Here is a 25,030-nt window from a genome sequence, read left to right as displayed (position 1 = left end):
GCTGGGCTACAATGTAGTTCACAGACAGCCAGCACATCAGGCCAGGTCAAAGGGCTGAGCTCACCTGCACACTGTCCCTGGGGGTAGAGGCACACCCTGACTGGTAGAGAAAGTCCTTGTGGCAATGTAGGTCACAAGCCCATTGCAGGCTTCATGCCAAGGCTAGCGCCCTTTGCAAGGGATGGGCAGGGTAGCTCCTCAGGGATGAATGATGCCTACTGAATCACCCCCTTCGCTGCATGCCGTCATGGGGTGTTCCCTGCTGTTCTCTTGCTCAGGGAGTACTGAGCTGGCATGATGAGCTCACTGCCCTGGGAACTGTGCATAGTCACTGTGGCTCAGCTCACCTGGGCCCTCTCATGCAGTGTATCCCTTACAACATCCTCCCAGGGGACCACCCATGGTGCCCATCAGAACTGCACAGCCTCTGGAGAGCAGTGAGAGGGGACAAAACAACCACTTCAGGCAGGTGTGGGGTCAGGAGCCATTTCCAGTGGCGACATCCTCTGCACCTCACCAGCTCTGTTCCCAGATGCTTGTCCCTCCCAACCCTGGGAATCAGATCAAAGTCTCTCAGTAAAGCTGGGCCTGGGCCACTGGACGGTAAGTCATTCTTTCTGGCCCAAACACATCTGTAATGTTATTGTTCCTGTCTGTTTCCTGGGAGCTTGGACCTCCTGAGGACCAGACTGAAGCTTGGAAGAAGGGTTCAAGGCCTCTGTCTACCCAACACTTCAGAGCTAGGGGAAGAAATTCACTAATCCTGAGCTGAAGCCAAAACACCCCTGGGCCCTCCTCAGTCAGGGAAAATCTGGGGGAACCAGTCCTCCTGCCCAGCCTTGGGTATTTCAGACACTGCCTACCCCATGCCCATGCATGACCACCTCCATACCCAGGACTCAGTCTCTCTCAGGAATCCCTGCACCCCTCCCCGCTGCCTCCTACTCACCCACACAGTTGTCGCAAACACTGCAGTGTGAGGTCCGTGGTGGCCGGAACATCTTGCAGGTGAAGCAGTACTTCAGCTTCACCATCTGCCCATTGATCATCACCTCCCGGGTCCGAGGGGGCGGCCGGTATGTCGAACTGCCTGTGTTGTCTGAGGGCAGGAGGAGAGAAAGATGGGGAATGCCAAAGACAGGCCAGAGCCCAGATCCCCAGCAGGGGAAAGCTACAGCTGCCTGGCCAGTCCAGGAGAAGCCTCATGGTAACAGGTTCTCAGGAACAAACACTGGAATAAAATGTCTGACCTAAGGCAGGGACATATATTAGGAGCAGCCACCATGTGCTGAGACTGCCTCTGTACCAGGCACTGTGCTAAAACTACACACTTGTTCATACACCTGTTAGCCTTACCTACTCCAAGAAGGGCTATCAGAGAAGGAGACCCCCAGAAGGCTTATGAGTATTTTTTTTTTAAGACAGACGTCTCACTCTGTTGCCCAGGCTGGAGTACAATGGCACGATCTCAGCTCATTGAAACCTCCACCTCCCACATTCAAGCGATTCTCTTGCCTTAGCCTCCCAAGTAGCTGGGATTACAGGTGTGTGCCACCACACCCAGCTAATTTTTGTATTTTTAGTAGAGACAGGATTTCACCATGTTGGCTGGGCTGGTCTTGAACTCCTGACCTCAGGTGATCCACCTGCCTCAGCCTCCCAAAGTGCTGGGATTACAGGAGTGAGGCACCGCACCCAGCCAGTGAGTTTTATCTGCATCTCATCAATCCTGGACCTGGGTCCCAGTTTACAGGAGGTTCAGAAGATGGAGGAACAAAGTAAGTAACACAATGAAGAGAAAGTCAGATCTAGAACATGAGACATCTGCAAGACTGCTGGCCTGATCTCTAACAAAAGCCAATGTCATTTATAAAAAGACAGGAGGTTTGGTGCAGCAGCTCAGCCTGTAATCCCAGCATTTTGGGAGGCTGAGGCGGGAGGATCACTTCAGCCCAAGGGGTCGAAGCTGCAGTGAGTGAAGATCATGCCACTGCACTCCAGCCTGGGCAACAAAGCCAGACCCTGTCTTTAAAAAAAAAAAGAGAGGCTGGGTGCGGTGGCTCAGGCCTGTAATCCCAGCACTTTGGGAGGCTGAGGCGGGTGGATCACGAGGTCAAGAGATCAAGACCATCCTGGTCAACATGGTGAAACCCCGTCTCTACTAAAAATACAAAAAATAGCTGGGCATGGTGGTGCGCGCCTGTAATCCCAGCTACTCAGGAGGCTGAGGCAGGAGAATTGCCTGAACCCAGGAGGCGGAGGTAGCGGTGAGCTGAGATCGCGCCATTGCACTCCAGCCTGGATAACAAGAGCGAAACTCCATCTCAAAAAAAAAAAAAAAAGAAAAGAAACAGAGAGAGGAGATGATTCTAAATTAAGAGATTAAAGGCCAAGCACGGTGGCTCAAGCCTGTAATCCCAGCACTTTGGGAGGCCGAGGCGGGTGGATCACGAGGTCAAGAGATCGACACCATCCTGGTCAACGTGGTGAAACCCCGTCTCTACTAAAAATACAAAAAATTAGCTGGGCATGGTGGTGTGTGCCTGTAATCCCAGCTACTCAAGAGGCTGAGGCAGGAGAATTGCCTGAACCCAGGATGCGGAGGTTGCGGTGAGCCAAGATCACTCCATTGCACTCCAGCCTGGGTAATAAGAGCTAAACTCCCTCTCAAAAATAAAAGAGACTTAAAGAGATTTAAGAGACATAAACAAATGCAATACCTTTTATTTTGAAAAACAAAACACAGCAACAAAAGACATCTGGAGGGCAACTGTGGAAATGTGACTATAGATTAAAAATTAGGAAACAGGCTGAATACAGTGGCTCATGCCTCTAATTCCAGCACCTTCGGAGGCCAAGATGGGAGGATTGCTTGAGCCCAGGAGTTTGAGCCTGGGAAAACAGCAAGACTCCATCTTTATAAAAAAAAAATTACAAAAATTAGCTGGGTGTGGTGGCGTGTGCCTATAGTCCCAGCTATTAAGGAGGCTGAGGTGGGAGGATCATTTGAGCCCAAGAGTTCCAGGCTGCAACGAGCCAGGATTGGTCCACTGCACTCCAATGTGAGACCCTCTCACTAAAACAAACAAAACTTATACAACAATTAATTTTCTTAGATATGATAATCGAATTGTAATTATGTAGGAGATTATCCTTAGATTTTTAAGATACATGTTGGATTATTTATGGGTAAAGTATCCATGATATCTATAATTTACTATGAAATAGTTTAAGAAGAATATGTGTGTGTGTATATATATATATATGTGCGTGTGTGTGTGTATAGGTGTGTATATATATGTGTATGTATATTAATATATATAATATATACATATACATACATAGTGTCTTATTTTACATATATATGTGTGTGTTTATGTATATATATAATATACTACCAACTATTCAATCTAGATGGTGAATGTACAGGAATTAATTGTACTATAATCCTTCCTGCTTTTCTATGTTTGAAATTTTTATAATAAGAAATTTAAGAGGAAAAAAAATAGAGATATAGCATATTCATGGATTGGAAGACTCAATATTATGAAAGGATTTATTCTCTCTAAATCCAGTAGGTTGTTTTTGTGAAAACTGACAAATTCAATCCAAAATTCATATGGAGATGGCTGGGCATGGTGGCTCATGCCTCTGGTCCCAGCTATTCAGTAGGCTGAGGCAGGAGGATTGCTTGAGCCCAGGAGTTTGGGGCTGCAGTGAGCTATGACTGTGCCACTGCACTCCAGCTTTTGCAACAGAACAAGACCCTGTCTCAAACAAACAAAAGACACAAAGAGCCTAATAATAAAACAGCCATTTGATAAAGTACATTATATCAAAATTAAAAGTTTTTTTCATTTAAAGATAATCATTAGGCTAGGTGCAGTGGCTCACACCTGTAATCCCAGCACTTTGGGAGGATGAGGAGAGCAGATCACCTGAGGTCAGGAGTTCAAGCCCAGCCTGACCAACATGGAGAAACCCCATCTCTACTAAATACACAAAGTTAGCTGGGCATGGTGGTGCATGCCTGTAATCCCAGCTATTCGGGAGGCTGAGGCAGGAGAATCACTTGAACTCGGGAGGCAGAGGGTGCAGTGAGCCAAGATCACGGCACTGCATTCCAGCCTGGGCAACAGAGCAAGACTCCATGTCAAAAAAAAAAAAAAAAAACCATGTAAAGAAATCCTGTAAGTCAGTAGGAAAGTCAGACAACTCAATACAAATATAGACAAAAGACTTAAGTAGGCATCTCATAAAAGGGCCTGTCCAAAGAGCCAATAAACACATGAAAAGGTGCTTATATTAGTCAGCCAGGAAATGCAAATTAAAACCACAATATGCTACTATGACACATGTACTAGAATGGCTAAATGAAAAAAATAAAACATTCCAAGTGTTGGCAAAAAAAGTAGAGCAACTAGAAATCTCGTATGACCACTTTGGACAACTGTTTGGCAATAGCTACCCAAGCTGAACATATGCATGCCCAGAACACCCGCTCTCAGGCATCTACCCAAGAGCAATGTGCACGAGATAATGTGCACTGAAACACATGTACAAGGATGTTCACAGCAAGAATTCTCATAATAGCCAAACTCTGGAACTACCCAAATATCCCAATAGTAGAGTGGATTTTATTTTTTTATATTTATTTTTTTGCCAGGGAGCCGAATACAGTCTGAACACATATTTTTAAAATTAATTTTATTTATTATTATTATTTTTTGAGACAGAGTCTCACGCTGTTGCCAGGAGCTAGGCTGGAGTCCAGTGGTACAATCTCGGCTCACTGCAACCTCCGCCTCCCGGGTTCAAGCAATTCTCCTGCCTCAGCCTCCCAAGTAGCTGAGACTACAGGCGCATGCCACCATGCCCAGCTAATATTTGTATTTTTAGTAGAGACGGGCTTTCACCGTGTAGGCCAGGATGGTCTTAATCTCTTGACCTCGTGATCTGCCTGCCTCGGCTTCCCAAAGTGCTGGGATTACAGGCTTGAGCCACTGCGCCCAGCCAGCCACCGCGCCCTGCCTTTAAAAATTTTTTTTATTATACTTTCGGTTCTGGGGAGAATGGATTTTTTAAAAAATTCACGGCTGGGTGTGGTGACTCATGCCTGTAATCCCAGCACTTTGGGAGGCTAAGGCAGGCGGATGACCTGAGGTCGGGAGTTTGAGACCAGCCTGACCAACATGGAGACACCTGTCTACTAAAAATACAAAATTAGTCAGGAGTGGTGGCACATACCTGTAATCCCAGCTACTCAGGAGGCTAGGGCAGGAGAATTGCTTGAATCTCAGTGAACTGAGATCACGCCATTGCACTCCACCCTGGGCAACAAGAGCAAAACTCCATCTCAAAAAAAAAGGTAGTATATTTACACAGTGGAATTCTACATAGCAATGAGAATCGAAATATTGTCAACTACACACAATAATATGAATGATTCTCATAAAGATTGTCTGGCCAGGCATAGTGGCTCATGCCTGCAATCCCAGGACTTTGGGAGGCCAAGGTGGGGCAGATCACTTGAGGTCAAGAGTTCAAGAACAGACTGGCCAACATGGTAAAACCCCATCTTTACTAAAAATACAAAAATTAGCCAGGCTTGGTGGCCCACACTTGTAATCCCAGCTACCCAGGAGGCTGAGGCAGGAGAATCGCTTGAACGCAGGAGGTGGAGGCTGCAGTGAGTCAAGATTGCGCCACTGCACTTCGGTCTGGGCGACAGAGCGAGATTCCATCTCAAAACAAAATAAAACAAAAAAAATTGTGTAAAGTAAGGAAACCATACCTACAACACAAAATGTCCAAAAATAGGCAAAAGCAATCCATGATGTTAGAAATTAGGATTGTGGTTACCCTTGGAGGGTGACAGTGATCTGAAGCGGGCACGATTTTTTTTTTTTGAGACAGAGTCTCACTCTGTCACCAGGCACCAGCCAGGCTGGAGTGCAGTGACACGGTCTCAGCTCACTGCAACCTCCACCTCCTGGGTTCAAGCAATTCTCCAGCCTTGGCCTCCTGAGTAGCTGGGACTACAGGCACGAGTCACCATGCCCAGCTAAATTTTTGTATTTTTTAGTAGAGATGGGGTTTCACCATGTTGGCCAGGATAGTCTCAATCTCTTGACCTCGTAATCCACCTGCCTCAGCCTCCCAAAGTGCTGGGATTACAGGCGTAAACCACCGCACCCAGCCTTTTTTTTTCTTTAAGATGGAGTTTTGCTTTGTTGCCCAGTCTGGAGTGCAACAGCATCATTTTGGCTCACCAAAACCTCCACCTCCTGGGTTCAAGCTATTCTCCTGCCTCAGCCTCCTGAGTAGCTGGATTACAGGCATGTGCCACCACACTCGGTTATTTTGTACTTTTTTTTTTAGTAGAGATGGAGTTTCTCCATGTTGGTCAGGCTGGCCTCGAACTCCTGACCTCAGGTGATCTTGCCCACCTTGGCCTTCCAAAGTGCTGGGATTACAGGCGTGAGCCACCGCACCCGGCCAACTTCTGTACTTTTTTTTGAGATGGAGTCTTGCTCTGTTGCCCAGGCTGGAGTGCAGTGGCATGATCAAGATCATGGCTCACTGCAACTTCTGCCTCCCAGGTTCAAGCAATTCTCTTGCTTCAGCCTCCGGAGTAGCTGGGATTACAGGCATGTGCCACTACACCCAGCTAATTTTTGTATTTTTGGTAGAGATGGAGTTTCACCACATTGGCCAGGCTGGTCTCGAACTCCTGACCTGAAGTGATCTGCCCACTTCGGCTTTCCAAAGTGCTGATATTACAGGCATGAGCCACTGCACACATCCACAACTTGTATACTTTTGGTAAGCCCATCATACTTCCACAAAAAATAAGAGAGAGGAAAAAAGAGGCCAGATGTGGTGGCTCATGCCTGTAATCCCAACACTTTGGGAGGCCAAGGTGGGTGGATTACCTGAGGTCAGGAGTTAGAGACCAGCCTGGCCATAAAGCCCTGTCTCTATTAAAATTACAAAAACTAGCTGGGTGTGGCAGAGGGTGCCTGTAATCCCAGCTACTTGGGAGGCTGAGGCAGGACAATTGCTTGAACCCAGGAGGCACAGGTTTCAATGAGCTAAGATAGTTGCCACTGCACTCCAGCCTGGGTGACAAGAGCGAAACTCTGTCTTAAAAAACAAAAAAAACAAAATGCTGGGCGCTGTGGCTCATGTCTGTAATCCCAGCATTTAGGAAGGCTGAGGTGGGCAGATCACCTGAGACCAGCCTGACCAACATGGAGAAACCCCGTCTCTACTAAAATTACAAAATTAGCAGGGCGTGGTTGCACATGCCTATAATCCCAGCTACTTGGGAGGCTGAGGCAGAAGAATCGCTTGAACCTGGGAGGCAGAGGTTGCGGTGAGCTAAGGCTGTGCCACTGCACTCTAGCCTGGACAACAGGAGTGAAACTCCATCTCAAAAAAAAAAAAAAAAGAAAGAAAGAAAGAAAGAAAATAAAGATTTAAGTAACTTATTTCGGTCCTGCCCGGGTATATGGGCAGAGCAGGACTCTAACCCAGGTGTGTTATATGCAAAGCTCAAAACTCTACCCGTTGAGCATCTTGGTACCCTAGGGCACAGAGGACCTGAATGGTGGCTCCTTCCAGAAGGAAGTCTGAGAGTCTCCTGGGGCAGCCTGTAACTCCAGCCCTCCACCATGCACCCTGCCATTGCTTTCATTGCATTGATTCGCCAGATAATGTCTCCAGTTTGGCCACTCGCCTCCAATGATTATTTACTGAGTGCCTACCAATGTGCCAAGCATGATTCTAGGCAATTGGCATATATCAGTGAGGCGAACACACTCCAGTGTCACATTTTCAACTACCAAGTAAACCTTTGTTAGGCTGTTTCATCACCACCTTGACTACAGCATGTTAAAAATGGAAATAAGCATCTGAGCATTTCTTCCCTAAAACAGGCAGCATGAAAAAGGGTGGAGGATTTAGAGGCCAATGGCCACACTCTGAAACCTGGTTTCGTCATTGACTGGTTGTATGTAAAGCTGAACTAAAATGAACTTCTCTGAGCCTCAGTTTTCTCATATGTAAACAGGTAGAATAGTTAACGAATCCTAGCTCCATTTCTTCCCAGCTGAGTTCCTCCTGATGATGCCACTTGCTAAAAAATCATATAAGCTCTTTGTGCCTCAGTTTCCCTAATCACTGAAATAGAAACAATAGTAACCCACCTTCATAGGGTTGTTGTGAGGATTAAATGAAACCATATATGTGAAATGGCACAGAGCAAATGCTTAGGAAGTGTGAGATATTATTAAATGGCTCACAGGGCCAAGTGTGGTGGCTCATGCCTGTAATCCCAGCACTTTGGGAGTCTGAGAAAGGAGGGTTGCTTGAAGCCAAGAGTTTGAGACTTGCCTGGGTAATAAAGAGGGACCCTGTCTCTTTTTTTTTTTTTTTTTTTACATGGAGTCTCACTCTGTCACCTAGGCTGGAGTGCAGTGGCATGATCTCAGCTCACTGCAACCTCTGCCTCCTGGGTTCAAGCAATTCTCTGCCTCAGCCTCCTGAGTAACTGGGATTACAGGTGTGCACTACCATGCCTGGCTAGTTTTTGTATTTTAGTAGAGAAGGGGTTTCAGCAAGTTGGCCAGGCTGATCTCCAACTCCTGACCTCAAGTGATCCACCCGCCTCAGCCTTCCAAAGTGTTGGAATTACAGGCATGCGCCACTGTACCTGGACAAAATAAAATAAAAAATAAAAATAATTTAAGAATTTTTTTATAGTCTTGCTTTGTTCTCCACCCTGCGATGCAGCACCTATTCACAGGTGTGATCATGAGCCAACATGCTCAGCCACTAGCAGCTGTTTTCATGAGGGGCAGCAAGGCATGGGCTCTGGAGTTTGAGGACACTGGGTTTGAATCCTGGTTGGAATTCTGCCTACTTCCTACTTAAGGGAGTTCTTTCACCTCTCTGAATCTCACTTTTTTTTCTTTATTCTTTTTTTTTTTTTTTTTTTAAGATGGGGTTTCACCATGTTGATCAGGCTGGTCTTGAACTCCTGACCTCAGGTGATCTGCCCGCCTTGGCCTCCAAAGTGCTTGGATTACAGGCATGAGCCATCACGTCCAGCCGCTTTATTCATTTTTTGAGACAGAGTCTTGTTCTGTCACCCAGGTTGGAGTCCAGTGACATGATCTTGGCTCACTGCAACTTCTGTCTCCCAGGTTCAAGTGATTCTCATGCTTCAGCCTCCCAAGTAGCTGGGACTACAGGTGTGCACTGCCACACCAGCTAATTTTTGTATTTTTAGTAGAGATAGGGTTTCACCATGTTGGCAAGCTGGACTTGAACCCCTGACCTCAAGTGATCTACCCGCCTCAGCCTCCCAAAGTGCTGGGATTGCAGGCGTGAGCCACCGTGCCTGGCCACCTCAGTTTATCTTTAAAATGAAGATGGGTTGGCCGGGCACGGTGGCTCACGCCTATAATCGCAGCACTTTGGGAGGCTGAGGCAGGTGGATCACGAGGTCAAGAGATCAAGACCATCCTGGTTAACAAGGTGAAACCCCATCTCTACTAAAAATGCAAAAATTAGCTGGGCATGGTGGTGCACACCTGTAATCCCAGCTACTCAGGAGGCTGAGGCAGAAGAATTGCTTGAACCCAGGAGGCGGAGGTTGTGATGAGCAGAGATCGTGCCACTGCACTCCAGTCTGGGTAACAACATCAAAACTCTGTCTCAAAAAAAAAAAAAAAAGAAGATGGGTTAAGTCACACCCTCATAGGATTGTGAGGGTGGAATAAGATGCTTCCACAGCCCTGAGTGCAATGCTAGACTCCCAGGAGCCACTGGCATTGCTCTGACCAAGTGTTCATGCCATGACACTCCAGGATACAGAACCCCCAGCAGCTCTCTCCAAAGCTGATGGTGATACTACAAACCAAGCCCCTAATCCTGTCCCACAGGCCCCAGAGTCCCAGCTCTTGGCTCCCTGCTCTCTGTTGCCTTCCTGGCTTGGACATAGGCTTTGGAGCCAGATAGACATGTAGGTATAAATATCAGCCCAATCACTTATTAATTGAGTAAGCTGGGTCAAGTCAGCTTACTCTGTCACTTGAAAGGCAGAACTACTCTGTGCCTTTATCTGCTATGTAAATAAAATGGAAGGCCAAGCACGGTGGCTCACACCTGTAATCCCAGCATGCTGGGAGGCTGAAACAGAAGGATTGCTTGAGGCCAGGAGTTTCAGACCAGCCTGAGTGTGAGACCCCATCTCTATAAAAATAAAATTTTTTAAAAATTACCTGGATGGGCCGGCACGGTGGCTCAAGCCTGTAATCCCAGCACTTTGGGAGGCCAAGGCGGGTGGATCACGAGGTCAACAGATCGAGACCATCCTGGTCAACATGGTGAAACCCCGTCTCTACTAAAAATACAAAAAATTAGCTGGGCATGGTGGCGCGTGCCTGTAATCCCAGCTACTCAGGAGGCTGAGGCAGGAGAATTGCCTAAACCCAGGAGGCGGAGGTTATGGTGAGCCGAGATCGCACCATTGCACTCCAGCCTGGGTAACAAGAGCGAAACTCCGTCTCAAAAAAAAAAAAAAAAAAATTACCTGGATGTTGGCAGGGCGCAGTGGCTTACACCAAGGTGGGTGGATCACCTGACTGAGGTCGGATTTTGAGACCAGCCCGGCCAACATGCTGAAACCCCATTTCTACTAAAAATACAAAAATTAGCCAGGCTTGGTGGTGGGTAACTGTTATCCCAGCTACTTGGGAGACTGAGGCAGGAGAATCGCTTGAACCCAGAAGGTGTAGGTTCCAGTGAGCCGAGATTGTGCCATTGCATTCCAGCCTGGGTGACAAAAGCAAAACTCTGCCCCCCCCCAAAAAAAAAATTAGCTGGAAGTGGCATGAACTTGTAATTCTAGCTACTTGGGAGGCTAAGGCAGGAAGATTTGAGTTTAGGAGTTCAAGGTTGCAGTAAGCTATAACTGTGCCACTGCATTCCAGCCTGGGTGACAAAGTGAGGCTGTGTCTTTAAGAAAAAATTAAAAATTAAAATAAATAGGCTGGATGTGATGGCTCATGCCTGTAATCCCAGCACTTTGAGAGGCTGAGGTGGGCGGATTACCTGAGGTCAGGAGTTTGAGACTAGCCTCGCCAACATGGTGAAACCAGGTCTCTACTAAAAATACAAAAACCAGCCGGGCGTGGTGACACATGCCTGTAATTCTTGCTACTCGGGAAGCTGAGGCAGGAGAATCACTTGAACCTGGGAGGCAGAGGTTGCAGTGAGCTAAGTCGCACCACTACACTCCAGCCTGGGTGACAGAGTGATACTCCGTCTCAAAAAAAATAAAATGGAACATCATTGAGTCCACCTCGGAGGGCTATTGGAAGAATTAGGTGAGAATTCACCAAGTGGCTTTAGCAAAGTGGCTAGCAATTGACAAGGGCTTAATAAATATCAACCATTTATTATGACTGTTGTTGCCACAAAACACTGATCTCCAAACAAGCAACGGATTTATGAAGAAAGCTTCAGAACACAGCCCATCTGACTGAAGAACAGCCACAGACCCTCTCCAACACTGAGAAGAGTTACTGGAATCCTCAGTGGAATTCCACAGGTCTTCCTCAGGGCAGAGGGAACCCAAGCCTCTCCCCAGAACAGGGAGGGAACAGCTAAGCATGTTCTGGCCTCCAGCAGTCAGGCTTCATTTTCTCCAGCACTCTGCAGAAGAGCAAATGAAGCTCTGTACCCTGGCTTCCTGAGGCTGCCAGGAGCCAGGTGTCATGCTGGAGCAAGAGTTCCGCCTTGTGCTAAATCAAAGTCACCAGAGTAGGGACAAAGGAGGCTCTGCAGGGGCTGCACCCTGCACAGGGGAAGACAAGCATCTCTCCCACTGCTGATTCTCAGACCAGATGGTGCTGACCAATCACTGCCCCAGACTCAGCCTCAGACTCTTCCTCAACCTGCTCCTCCCAGCAGCCACTGCTGATGACACCTTGTTAGTGCCTGGAGCAAGTCTACTCTCCATTCCTGACCAAAAGACGCAACTCTCTTCAGTTTCAATAGAGAAAAGTGACTTTCAAAGTGTACTGACATTCCTGGTCTCACTCAGTCACAGAGACTGACTGCTCTGGGCTGGGCAATGGGATCCATGCCTGTGAGTTACAGATGGGAAACCAAGTTCACTCCAATAACAGAAGGTGGGGCTGAAACTAGGACCCTTCCAGGACACTCGTTTGTTCACTCTTTCACACATGAGCACCTACTTTGTGCAAGATATTGTACAAGGCCTGGGGGTGGTAGGGAAGGTAAAGGGCAAGTTCACAGAGATGAGTAAAAGATACTGGTTTTGTTCACCCTGTGACTGCCTGGCATTCTGTGGATGTTCAAAAAATATCTGTTGTAGAAATAAGAAAGAAGGGAGTGATGATAAGTAATGCTATCCCAGCCCTCAGGGAATCTAAGATCTACTCCAGGGCTGTTTCTGCTAAGTCAGGCTCTTCCCCAAGTAATAAGGTGCCCTCATGTTAGCAAGGCCCTCCTGCTGCCTTCCAGGCAGAAACCAAAGCTCTGAGGATGTGAAAATGAGAGGAAAGGCAAGGCTCCTCATCACTGAATGGCTGTGAGAGCAAAGGAATTTCCCCACCCTAAGACAGCTCTCGGAGAGGAGCAGGCAGGCATTTTGTGATCAGAGTCTGAAAGGCTGGGGCTGCAGAAGTTCCTCAGGGCTGGCCGCAGGCTGCTGAGAAGGCCCTGATTTCCCTCTGCCCTTCCACTGATGTCACCTGAAGAGGAAACAGCTATAGGACTACAGTCTTCCCACCTCTAAGGCCAGCTCAAGGTCAGCCACAGGACCCAGGCCCTGAGTGCCAGGTCACCATAATCCTCCCAGACCACTTCTGCCCACCTCTGGGGTTCATGGAGCCTTTACCACAACCAGGCTTAGTACCAGGCCTGTGGATACAGGAAGGGATTGCCTGATGGCAGAGTCAGACAGAAGTGGATAATTAGAGTCCTCCTACAAGGCAGTGCCTCTGTGTGGTGACTCTGGGCTGGCCTGATCTTATTTTGAACGCTGGCATGGCCACTTGTTAGCCTGTGACCTTAAGAAGCTGCCTAATCTCTGAGCCTCAGTTTCCTCACCTCCGAAATGGGTAATCATGACATCAACCTTGTAAAAGTTTATACAAATCAGAAATGACATACTATCAAGATCTGACCTACATAGCTATTCAATAAATGACATTATTGGTGTCTATATTCAAAGACTCAAGAACACAGAGGGAGATATGTGGGGTGGAGGCAGGAGGCAGCATTCAGGAAAGCAACAGCCCAAATGCAGTAATCCCAACACTTTGGAAGGCTGAGCTGGAGGATTGCTTGAGTCCAGGAGTTCAAGACCAGCTCAGGCAACATAGCAAGTACCTGTTTCTACAAAATAGAATTTAAAAAGAAAGAAAGCAACAAAAGAAGTGGCGGCAAAGCTGGATCAGAAAGAATGAGCACTGGCCGGGCGTGGTAGCCCGCACCTGTAATCCCAGCACTTTGGGAGGCTGAGATGGGCAGATCATGAGGTCAGGAGTTTAAGACCAGTCTGAAACCCCATTTCTACTAAAAATATAAAAATTAGCCGGGTGTAGTGGTGTACACCTGTAGTCCCAGCTACTCAGGAGGCTGAGGCAGGAGAACTGTTTGAACTCAGGAGGTGGAGGTTGCAGTGAGCTGAGATCATGCCACTGCACTCCAGCCTGGGCGAGAGAGGGAGACTCCATCTCAAAAGAAAAAAAAAAAAAGAAAGAAAGAACAAGCATTCTGGCTCACCAGGGCAGGTGGGACAGCACAAGCACAAGCAAACGTACTGAGGCATCCAGTGCGCAGCGTGGCTGGGGGTGCCAGGGACCGGGAAGAGAGGAGCGGGAGGGTGGGATGCAGCTCGCCTCAATCTCATCAGTGAGTTTTTAAGAAGACAGAAGAGGGGCCGGGTGTGGTGGCTCATGCCTGTAATTCCAGGACTCTGGGAGGACGAGGTGGGAGGACCACCTGAGGTCAGAAGTTCAAGACCAGCCTGACCAACATGGTGAAACCCTGTCTCTACTAAAAATACAAAAATCAGCCAGATGTGGTGGCGTGTGCATATAAGCGCAGCTACTTAGGAGGCTGAGGCAGGAAAGTCGTTTGAACCCAGGAGGTGGAGGTTGAAGTAAGCTGAGATCACGCCTCTGAACTCCAGTGTGGGTAACAGAGCGAGACTCTGTTTTTAAAAAATATATATATATGAAGTGTATACACACACACATACTTTATTTATTTAAACTGGGAGGAACTGGTCACTCTGCCTCAGACTGTCCCCACAGGGCAGGAGCCCTGGGCCAGACCTGTTGGGCTAGAGTTGCTGGGTGGGGGAGCCAAAGGGAGAAGCCCACACTGCCTACATGAGCCTAGGAACAGGTAATCAGTTCATGTTCACATGAACAGCATCACCTGCCTCTGAGACAGCTCCCAACCTTCTGGAAAAGGTTCAGGAATCTTAGTCCTGATCATTTTCAGAGAAATACATTTTTGTTTTAGTTTTAGTTTTGAGACAGAGTCTCAATCTGTCATCAGACTGAAGTGCAGTGGTGTAATCTTGGCTCACTGCTACCTCTGCCTCCTGGGTTCAAGTGATTCTCCTGCCTTGGCTAATTTTAATTTTTCATGATGTTGGTCAGGATGGTCTGGATCTTCTGACCTCATGATCCACTTGTCTCAGCCTCCCAAAGTGCTGGGATTACAGGTGTGAGCACCATGCCCGGCCCTGGGAAATATGTTTTACTTCAGTTAGTTAGAAATTTCTGGCCACGCCCCCAAATTTGGCTTCTGTTCAAGTTTGAGAATTCAAAGGCCCCCCAAATGCCACTTTTATGCTTGGTAACTATTCCCAAAGAAAAGTCTTAGGCCCTGACATTCAGCACCCTACAAGACTGATTCCACTCCATCCTTCCAACTGGAATATCCCTAATATCCCTATCTGAAGTACTCCTGATATTCCAGCCAACATGGCCTGCTCAGTTCCCTATCCCTCAGATCCCTATCCCTTCCCCTTCCCTCTGCCATCCCTCTCTTCCCTCAGCCTCGTCTGCCTGAAGGGCTGCCTCCACACCACTCCTATGCTGGAATTCCACCCAAACTTAAAGGCTTGGCTCAAGCATCACTTCTCCGGGAAGCTTCTCCAGTCCCCCAGGCAGAAGATGCTCCTGACTCCTCTGACCCTCTTCTAAAACCTGATCTCACTGTAGTCAGGCCTCCCACCTGGGGTCAACTCATCTGGAACCCATGAGGAGAGGAAGCTCTTATCAGATTCATTTTTGGCCTCCACCCACCTTCACTCTGCTGTCAGGAGTCAGCAGATAGAATTAACACACAAATTAACAAACTTGTAATCCCTAACTGGGAGAAGTCCCAACTGTTTCCTCACCTGTCACCCTGACAGAGCAAGGAGGGTCTTCACAAAAGCTCATCCATTCTTCAGTCATTCATTTACTCAATTAGCCAGCATCACTGAGCCTTCTACATGGCAACGAGGTGAACAAGACACGCATTCTGTGCCCTCACAGGCCAGTAGAAAGGACAATTTTGTAACGAGCACCATTGCAGCACAGGGACAGAGAAGGAAGGAGAAGGTGCTCTCGGAATGTGCCATGGAAGGCCTGGCCCAACAGGCCAGGAAGGCTTCCCAGAGCACAGGAAATGAGTGGAGACAGAGGTTAAGGAGATGTGTCCCTGCTGCCATCTCAGAAGAGTAAGCAAGGGGTTTGGGAGTCAAAGTTACCTACTCTGTCTCTGCACCTTTATCCCTGGTCCCATGATCACCTGCTTCAGTTTCTCCATCAGAACAACTGGTTAATAGGGTCACCCTCCCTGGGCTGTTGTGAAGATTTGTGGGGATAACGGACGGAAAGCACTTAGCACACGGCCAAGCTCTCCCCACGAGGGGGATTACTGCTGTCACTGTGATCCACACTGCTCACAGGAGGCCAGGGATTCCAGGCAGCCAGAGACCTCTGGGTACAGCTAAGCTGGACCATAATCCTGTCTCACGATTAGCCCTGACCTAAAGGGGAGGAAGAACAGGGTACAGTCGAGCCAGGTGGGCTAGCCCAGGTCAGACTGTGGGATCCTGAAGTAGTAACCAGGCACCCAGAGTTTGAGGGAAGGAAGATGGACGTAGGCGACAGGAGGTGGTGCTTTTGGGCGTGGCTGAGGATGGGCCCAGGCGGAAGAATGAGACAAAGAACAGATAGAGCCCCAGAGAGCATCCTTTCCAGCTGCTTGCCCTCCCCACTCCTTGCTGCACAGAGAATTAGTGAAACAATGTCCAGCATTAGTGAAACGATTTCCAGCGATGGATGCAGCAGGGCTCTGACATTTACAAGCCACTAGATGTCTTCAGGGCCAGCTGGGTGTTTAAAAGTCTTATGTGAACACCACCCTGTAAAGGGAAGGAGCTAACCACGGACCGGAAACCCCTGAGGTGTGCAAGTAGCCACGTCACTTCTCAGCAGGAAGGAGCTGGGGTGCAGCAAGCTGAGATTAGGGAGCCGGCCCCAGTGCCCCGCCACCCCGGAACCCACACAGCAATCTGAAAGGAATCAAGGGCCACCTGGGCTGCCTGGGAGTACAGAGTCTTTCCAGCCATTGCCGTTCCTCACACACACTCAGGCTGTTTGCCACTCTGGGCTTAGGCCTTATACTTCCCAGGTCCCCATATTTCTATCTCCAGTGCCGCCTCCTCCTGGAGAGCTCCCATGACCACCTAATCTAAACTAGCCCGCTCCCCGACACCTCCTGTGCTCTTCCCTAGATAACCCCACGCTCAAGCCCTCATCTGTTCAGGCTGGTGCTTCTTTGCTCAGACGTCACCTCCTTCACAAGACATTCTCTGGCCACCTTATGTAAAATCAAACACCTTCGTCCTCCCTCCTTTCTTCTCTGTCTGACATTCTAAATATTTAATTATTTGTTTATTGCCTCTTTCCTCCTCCTCAACTGTCAAGCTCCATGAGGACAGGGATTATTGTCAATTTTGTTCACTGCTACACCGCATCTAGAAAAGTGCCTGGCACATAGTAGGGGCTCAATAAATATTTGATGAGGGAATGAATAAGTGTCTATGAATGTTTAAGAACAGGGGCTCTGGCCTGAGGTCTCATCCCAGCTCTTCTACTTACTATGTGATCTTGGACCATTTACGTAACTTCTTTTGCCTTGATTTAATTAATCAGTAAAAGGGAAGTACCAACAGTACCTACCTCATAGGATTACTGGGGGAGTAAATAAGATCATGCATATAAAGAGCTTAAAACAGTGCCTGGCCCCCAGGAAGCACACTCAGCTCCACGCTGGCTGCCATAGGGGCCTTTGCTGGCCAGCTTTTCTGGCTTACTTATTTGCTCGCTTGTTGATCATCTGTCTCCCTCTATGCCGGTGTCAGCTCCAGCCTGCCTTGCTCACAACTGCATCCCCAGTTCCCACCATAGTTTTGGAAGAGAAAACCAGGCCTCCTCCCAAGTCAGGGAATGTGGAGCAATAGAGATCCAGCTTTGGCTGAGAGTAGAAACCTCACCGATCTGTTTCTCCAGGGCGGCTGCTTCACAGACAGTGGCCCGGGGCAGGATCCCAGGGTCGGTGAAGCTCGTCTGCAGCAGACAGCTCATGACGAAGAAGAAGAGGATGGCAGCGATGATGGGGATGGCAAGGGTCAGCTTTCGGGCCAGGTAGGGACAGCTGGAACAAGAGATGGAGAGAGATCAGCAGACACCCTAAGGGCTTCCTGCAGCACAGGGCTATAGCACCTGGCAGGCACTGTCATTCCAGCAAACACCACCACAGTCTTGAACACAGCCTCGCTCTGAGTGAGTGCAGTCACTTCCCCACAAGTACCTGGAACAGACATTACTAATTGATCCTTGTGTTATACTTTTCTCCTGAGCACATGGCAGGTGTGTTCAATAGATCCCAGTACTCCTAACCTCTGCACTCAGAGAATCCCTTTATACACAGAGCCTCAGGCAGATGCTGGTGAAGTGGACTGTCACCTAAGTCAAACCATCTTACAGTGTTCACTCACTCATTCATTCATTCACTCACTCACTCACTCCACAAACATTTACTGAGGTTTTCTTTGTGCCAGGAGGCAACACCTTCAATGCAGCAGGAATAACGGTGGTGAATAAGAGTCCCTCCCTGCTGTGGCTTATGGTCTAGTGGGGAAAACAGACATGTAAACAGGTAATTGCCACACAGAGTGATGTGTGCTCTAGTTGGGGGGGAGGGGAACACAGTGCAACAGTCAGGAAAGGCAACCTGAAGGAGATAATCCTAAACTCCCACCTGAAGCACGAGTGGAGGGCTGGGGGAATTGCATGGTCCAGCCACTGTCAACTGTGACCCAAGGGAGGGAGGCATCCCCAAGGCAGTGCTGTCAGACCTCCTGAGCCTGGCTGCCTCAGGGCCTGTGCCAGCTGAATGGTCACGCTTCTGTCCCCCAGGCAGGCTGCCTACCACAGGGTTCCACAGCCCTCCTCAAGCCCCCTCCTCCATCTTACAGCTAAGACATTCTAGAAGTCTGGGCACTGGTGGGAGAATGGCCTCATGATAGTGAAGCTATCAGGGCTCTCTCTCTGTGGCCAATACACTCTGTTGTTACCTTGCTATCCGCCCAGAAGCCAGAACCATCTTTTGGAAATGTCAATAAGTTCATGTCATTTCACTGCTTAAAACCTCCCAATTGCTTCCCATTATACTTTGAATAAAATCCAAACTCCCTACCATGGCCTTCTAGGCCAGGAATTATCTGGACCCTACTGATTCAGCCTCATTCTGCAAAACTCTCCTCTCACTCCTGCTCCTCCCATCAGAATAGCCTCATGACAGTTCCCAGAACAAGCTTGGCTCTCTCCTACCTCAGGACCTTTGCACTTACTGTTCCTTTTCTCAGATTCCTCTTTCCTCCTCAGAAAGACCTTCCTTGACAACTCTGTACACAGCGAACTTCCTCAATGCTTTCTTTCCTGCATAACATTTAGTATAGATTTCAGCTACTTGTCTATATGATGGCTGTTTTTCCCCCCAGTAAAACATAAGCTCAGCCAGCCATGGTGGCTCACGCCTGTAATCCCAGCACTTTGGGAGGCTGAGGCAGGCGGATCACTTGAGGTCAGGAGTTTGAGACCAGCATGACCAATATGATGAAACCCCGTCTCTAATAAAAATACGAAAGTTAGCCAGGCATGGTGGGATGCACCTGTAATCCCCGCTACTTGGGAGGCTGAGACAGGGAATTGCTTGAACCTGGGAGGCAGAGGTTGCAGTAAGTTGAGTAAACACCATTGTACTACAGCCTGGGTGACAAGAGTGAAACTCCGTCTCAAAAAAAAAAGTAGGCTGGGCTTGATGGCTCAAGCCTGTAATCCCAGCACTTTGGGAGGCTTAGGTGGGCAGATCACAAGGCCAGGTGATGGAGACCACCCTGGCCAACATGATGAAACCCCATCTCTACTAAAAATACAAAAATTAGCTGGGCATGGTGGCGCATGCCTGTAATCCCAGCTACTCAGGAGGCTGAGGCAGGAGAATTGCCTGAACCCTGGAGTTGGAGGTTGCAGTGAGCCGAGATTGCACCACTGCACTTCAGCCTGGTGACAGAGCAAGATTCCATTTCGAAAAAAAAAAAAAAAAAACCTTCTCTGTGGGTATAGACTATGTTCTCTTGTTCAGCTTTATATTCCCAGCTGCACAGCACCTGGCACCAAAGAAGTACCCGGTAAATAATTGTTGAATGAATGAATGGTTTTCCCTGCTGCCAGGCGACAGAGAAATAGCTACTATTGCCAGGTGCTATGGCTCACGCCTGTAATCCCAGCTCTTAGGGAGGCAGAGGCAGGAGGATAGCTTGAGCCCAGGAGTTTGAGACCTGCCTGGGCAATATATCGAGACCCTGTTCTCCACAAAAAGGAAAAAAACAAAAAGACAAAAAAACAAAAATAGCTACTATCTTTTGAAGGCTTACTATGTGCCAGACACTGCCCTAATTAATAAATTACTATTAGTAATATACAAAGTACAGATAGTTACTATGGGCTAGGTACCAGGCTAAGCAGTTCCTGTGCACTTTCTTATAAAATCCTTACTGGGCCAGGTGCAGTGGCTCAGGCCTGTAATCCCTGCACTTTGGGAGGCTGAAGCGGGTGGATAACCTGAGGTCAGGAGTTCAAAACCAGCCTGGCCAACATGGTGAAACCCCGTCTAACCACTACAAACACAAAAAGTTAGCAGGGCGTGGTGGCGGGCACCTGTAATCCCAGCTACTTGGGAAGCTGAGGCAGGAGAATCACTTGAAGCCAGAGGTGGAGGTTGCAGTGAGCCAAGATCGTGCCATTGTACTCCAGCCTGGGCAACAGGAAAAAATCTCCATCTCAAAAAAAAAACCTCACTGAGACCTTGTGAAGTTATACTCCTCACTTTACAGATGAGGAAACTAGAGCTCAGAGAGCTTAAGTAACCTGCCCAAGGTCATGTGGCTCAGGAGTGCTAAAGTGGGACCCAAGCCAGGTCTGACTTTGAGGCTCAGGCTATTAGCCACCACCCCAGAACCAGAGTAGCACCTGATGGGGTAAGGAGATGACAGGGCCCTGGGAGGTCTGAGACCAGCCAAGCTTCCAAGGGTGGCATGGTAGGCACACACCAGCAGACACTTGCATGCTGCTTCTGAAATCTCAATCATCAGATGCTCTGGCCTCCAGAGAAGTCCTTCCCCTGAGGAGCAGACTGCCAGGCCAAGGGCTCCCAGTAGGCCATGCTCTGCTCCATGCATCTCAATGGTCTCTGGGTCCGACCCTCAAACAGAACCAGTGAGCCCTCAGTGTCACCCACATGGCAATGAATCCAGTTCACATGAGACCATACTTGTGTGGAGGAACAGAGACTTGAAATCTAAGACTCGTAGAGCCTGCAGGAACCACCAACTTCTACCCTCCTAATTTTCCCAGAGCTCTCCCAGGCCCACAGCCAGGTTCAAGGTCATCCAGCCAGCCAATGTCAGAACTAGGGTTTCCAGGCTCCCAGCCAATATACTGTCAATTCATTCATTCAATAAGTATTGACTGTATTGAGCATCTACTGCACACTAGGTGCTGGTTTAGGCACTAAGGATGCAACAGAGGAGAATTTCCTGCTCTCATGGACAAAGACAAGCAAGAAACTAACAAACAAGTATAATGTAATATGCCAGGTGGTGGCAAGTGCTTCAGAGAACGATAAATGAGGGGAGAGAAAAGGTGCTGGAGGGGAGTGGTTTGCTATGCTGTGCAGATGAACCCGGCAGGCCTAATGTGAGACAGTGAGCCATGAGGCCACCTGTAGGAAGAGGATTCCAAGCACTGGCCCAGAGGTAGGAGTGTGCAGGGAGGAAGACATGCCTGGAGGGAAGACAGGGACAGAGTGAGCAGGGGCCAGGGAGGATTCAGGCCTGACTTAGAATCAAAAGGGTGCTCCAGCTGCTGTGTGGGGGTGAGAAGTGAGGCAGAAATTGGGAGCCCTGCTAGAGGCCTGTGCAACAATCCACGAAGCCAAACAAAGAAGCAAACCCATTTTGCAGGAAAGGCTTAGAGAGCACCTTACCTTTTTCCCAGAGCAATGGGAAGCATCTAGTCCAGACCCAGGAGAGCTCTTGACCCAAACCCAAACCTTCTGCCAAATCTACCAACCCCCAATGAGGACAAGCAGGGACAAACTACAACATGGTTCACAAGCTCTTCCCAAACCCATAAGTCCTTGCTTCTCCCTTGCTAGTCACCAGTGAAGATACTCAGCCAGCCCAAAGAAGGTCCTGCTTCTAGTTCAGAAGTTAGGCCAGACAGCACACTGCAGGGTCATGAGGGTCAACCACAGCAAGAACTGCTTCCTCCTGCCTCAGCTGCAGCCCTGAGTGTGGGGACCCAGAGGGCAGCCGAGGGGATACTGGAAAAGGCACTTCCAAAACACTCACGTGGCTGGCCCAGGGAAGTGGATCCGAAACTCAGCCCAGAGCTTCTGCTTGTAAATCATCCCTGAACTTTTTATCTACTCTACTCAGAAAAAAAGGGCAGTGTGTGGTAAAGGGTGAAAAGAAAAGCTAATTTATAGGAAGTCTTTACCTTGCTTCAAGGGGAAACCCAAGGTTGCAGATATATGAGCTGGCAGCTAGAAAGGTGTCTCTATGGCCACATGCCTTGGGAAGTGTTGTTTTGATAAAGACAACACAAGTACTAACAGCAGCCAACGTTGAGTGCTTGTTACTTGGCTAAAAGCTTGCATGCTTGCCCTCATCCCACCCTCAGGACAACCTTATGGGGTGGGTACTATTATAAATCCCATTTTACTGATGAGGAAACTGGGTTTCTGAGGGGGCGAAGTGACTGCCCTGAGGTCATGCAGTTACGGGTGGTGGAGCTGGGATTTGAACCAGGTCTGTTAGAGTTCTTAACTACATTGTATAATTAAGACGGATGGCCACAAAGGATAGGGAGTTGGGAGGGGACAGTGAGACTCCTAAAGCACAGGGTGGGTGTGTGCGCAAGGAATCACAGTGCAGGTCAGAGGTGGGTGGAAAACTTCCAATACAAATATGTGATCCTCCAGCCATAAAATGGAGATTCTGTGTGGGCCAATCCTGGTCAGTGGGGGATATGAAGAGGTCAAAAACCTAAGGGGGGCAAATATGACCTGTCAGGCGAAAGCACTCAGAACTTTTTCCTGAAAAACAACCAGGCCCTGCAGCTGTTCCTGATGTGGAACAGGCCAGAGGGACGTTCCAGAATGTTAAGCAGGGAAAGCAAGCCAGGTGGTCAGGAGGGGTCCCAGGGCCTGGGAGCCAGCAGCGGGGAGGCAGGTGGGGGCTGAGGGAAGGACAGGAAGCTCTGGAGAACCTAAGGAAGGTGCTGGAGAAGGAAAGGGGGCCTGACAGGCCCAAAGATTTTGAGAAAAGATGCCTTGGGGCCTGGGGTGTAAATGGCTGAGGGGAAGCAGAAGCAGAGGGTGGTGTCTGAGAGTAGAGAAATGGAGGGGACCCTGAGGGACCCGGAGAGGGCAGGGGGGATGACCAGGATGTTTATGGTGCGTGTGCACAGCCAAAGGACACACGAAATCTAGAACCGGTCAGGAAGGGATATAAGGGTCAGAAAGAACTTGCGGGGCCGGCAAGAGATGGTCCAGGATGGATGAGCAGAAGGGGTCTGTCCAAGGAGCCCAGGTGCAGGTTATGAGAGGGCAGCGAGGATGGGGCCAATGGAGGGTGGTGTTCCTGGCAGTGGCAGGCAGATAGGTGCCAGGGTGGGGCCAGGGAGGATGGAGCTGCTAGGAGGGTGGAGGACACCAGTGCAGATGGGGTACGCAAATGGACCAGGGAAGATGAGGCGTCTGGCGGGGATGGGGGTGCACAGGGGCCAGAGGGGCAGACAAGAGGCCCCAGGAGGATCCCCAATGGGGCGGGGAGGATGAGAGCCAGGGAGGCGCAGGGGAGGGCACGGAGTGTCCAGTAGGGACTGGGAAGGTGAGGTGCGCGGCAGGGGGCGGAGAGGGGGCGCCGCGGCGGCGGCGGAACTCACTCGAAGACGAAGAAGAGGCCGGTGGTGGTGAGGATGAGCAGCAGCGTGAGCGCGAAGACGCCGCCGTGGCCGGCCAGCATGAGGCGGCCGCCGCAGTAGAAGCGGTTGCGGCCCGGGAACACCTCCCACTTGCGCCGCGGGCGGCGGCCGAGGCTCCCGCTCCCGCTCCCGCTGCCGCTACGGCTCCAGCGCGGCGGGGCGGGGGCGGCGGGCGGCGCGGGCCCGGGGCCGGGGGTCGGGGGCGCGGCGGGGCCCGGGCGGCGCGCCCCCGGGGAGGCAGGCTGCGGGGCGGCCCCGGGGCTGATCTGCTGGTACTCGCAGTCCTTCATGCGGCCGGCCGCGGGCCTCGCCTCCGCGCCCCGCGGGCCGGCCGGGCCGCTCCGGGACCTGGCCGAGCAGCGGAGGTGGCAGCGGCGGCGCGCGCGGCACTCGCTCACTCGCTCGCTCACTCGCTCGCTCACTGGGGCGGCCACGCCTCCGCTCCGCCCCCGGCCCGCCGCCACCGCCAGCCGTGGCCTCCCGCCGCAGCGCCCCCTCCGCCTGGGCCCGGGATGGCGCTCAGCCGGAGGCCGGCCCTGACCCGCGGCGGGGCCCCGCAGGTCCCTGGCGCTCCCAGTGTCCCCTTTCCCTTCTGCACAAAGAGGGGACCAGCAGATGCGCACTCGAGGACTCTTTCTGTTCTGCAAGCAAGCCGTTTCTTGGGCGTCCCCTGTGTACCACGCACTGTGCCAAGCGCCGAGATTCAGGTGGTGAACTTCGTGATCTACCTCTGGCAGTCTGTAATTCCAGGGCCAGCCTTCACCCACCTCTGAGGGCCGAACTGACAGGCATTTGCAGGGGCAGGCAGGCGGAGATGGGGGGTTGGAGAGGGCACCCGATTTGCTTTGAAAGCCAGGGCCTCTTCTACCTTGAAGTCCAGAGTGCCCACTGGGGGGTGTGTGGCACAGTCTCTGGCCTCGTTCACCAAGTTCTGTATCCTGGGCCCAGGCCCAGAGTTTCTTAGGTAGCACATAATGTAGGGGTCATGCCTGAGGGCCCCGGTGTTTTTTCAGAAATTCTGGGTGTATTCCTTTTCTACTTCTGTGTAACAAGTTACCACAAATTTAAGGCTTAAAACAAACATTATCGGCCAGGTGCAGTGGCTCACCCCTGTAGTCCCAGCATTTTGGGAGACTGAAGTGGGCGGATCACGAAATCAAGAGATCGATACCATCCTGGCCAACATGGTGAAACCCCGTCTCTACAAAAAAATACAAAAATTAGCTGGGCGTGGTGGCACGTGCCTGTAATCCCAGCTACTCAGGAGGCTGAGGCAGGAGAACCACCTGAGCCCAAGAGGTGGCAGTTGCAGTAAGCCTAGATCGCGCCACCATACTCCAGCCTGGCAATAGAGTGAAACTCCGTCT

General features: G+C 49.9%; 1 protein-coding gene across 6 annotated transcripts in view; it reads right to left on the bottom strand.

Annotated features, from left to right (window-relative positions):
• Positions 1–24,055, bottom strand: part of ZDHHC18 (zDHHC palmitoyltransferase 18) — a 31,948-nt gene extending 7,893 nt beyond the window's left edge. For all 6 annotated transcript variants that reach the window (XR_013519884.1, XR_004745830.3, XM_035308285.3 and 3 more), the window contains exons 1-3: positions 23,625–24,055; positions 17,606–17,766; positions 950–1,099 (exon numbers count right to left, since the gene is read on the bottom strand). Coding sequence is in view for 4 of the 6 variants with exons in the window: in XM_035308285.3 (XP_035164176.2) it covers positions 950–1,099; positions 17,606–17,766; positions 23,625–23,953 (640 nt within the window). In the remaining 2 variants the exon portion in view is untranslated. The remainder of the gene's footprint in view (positions 1–949; positions 1,100–17,605; positions 17,767–23,624) is intronic.
• Positions 24,056–25,030: the final 975 nt, after the last annotated feature.

The sequence above is a fragment of the Callithrix jacchus genome, chromosome 7, assembly GCF_049354715.1.
Source record: "Callithrix jacchus isolate 240 chromosome 7, calJac240_pri, whole genome shotgun sequence".
Taxonomy (NCBI): Eukaryota; Metazoa; Chordata; class Mammalia; order Primates; family Cebidae; genus Callithrix; species Callithrix jacchus.
The sequence above is the reverse complement of the archived record's forward strand: the minus strand, read 5'-3'. Positions and strand labels throughout refer to the sequence as shown.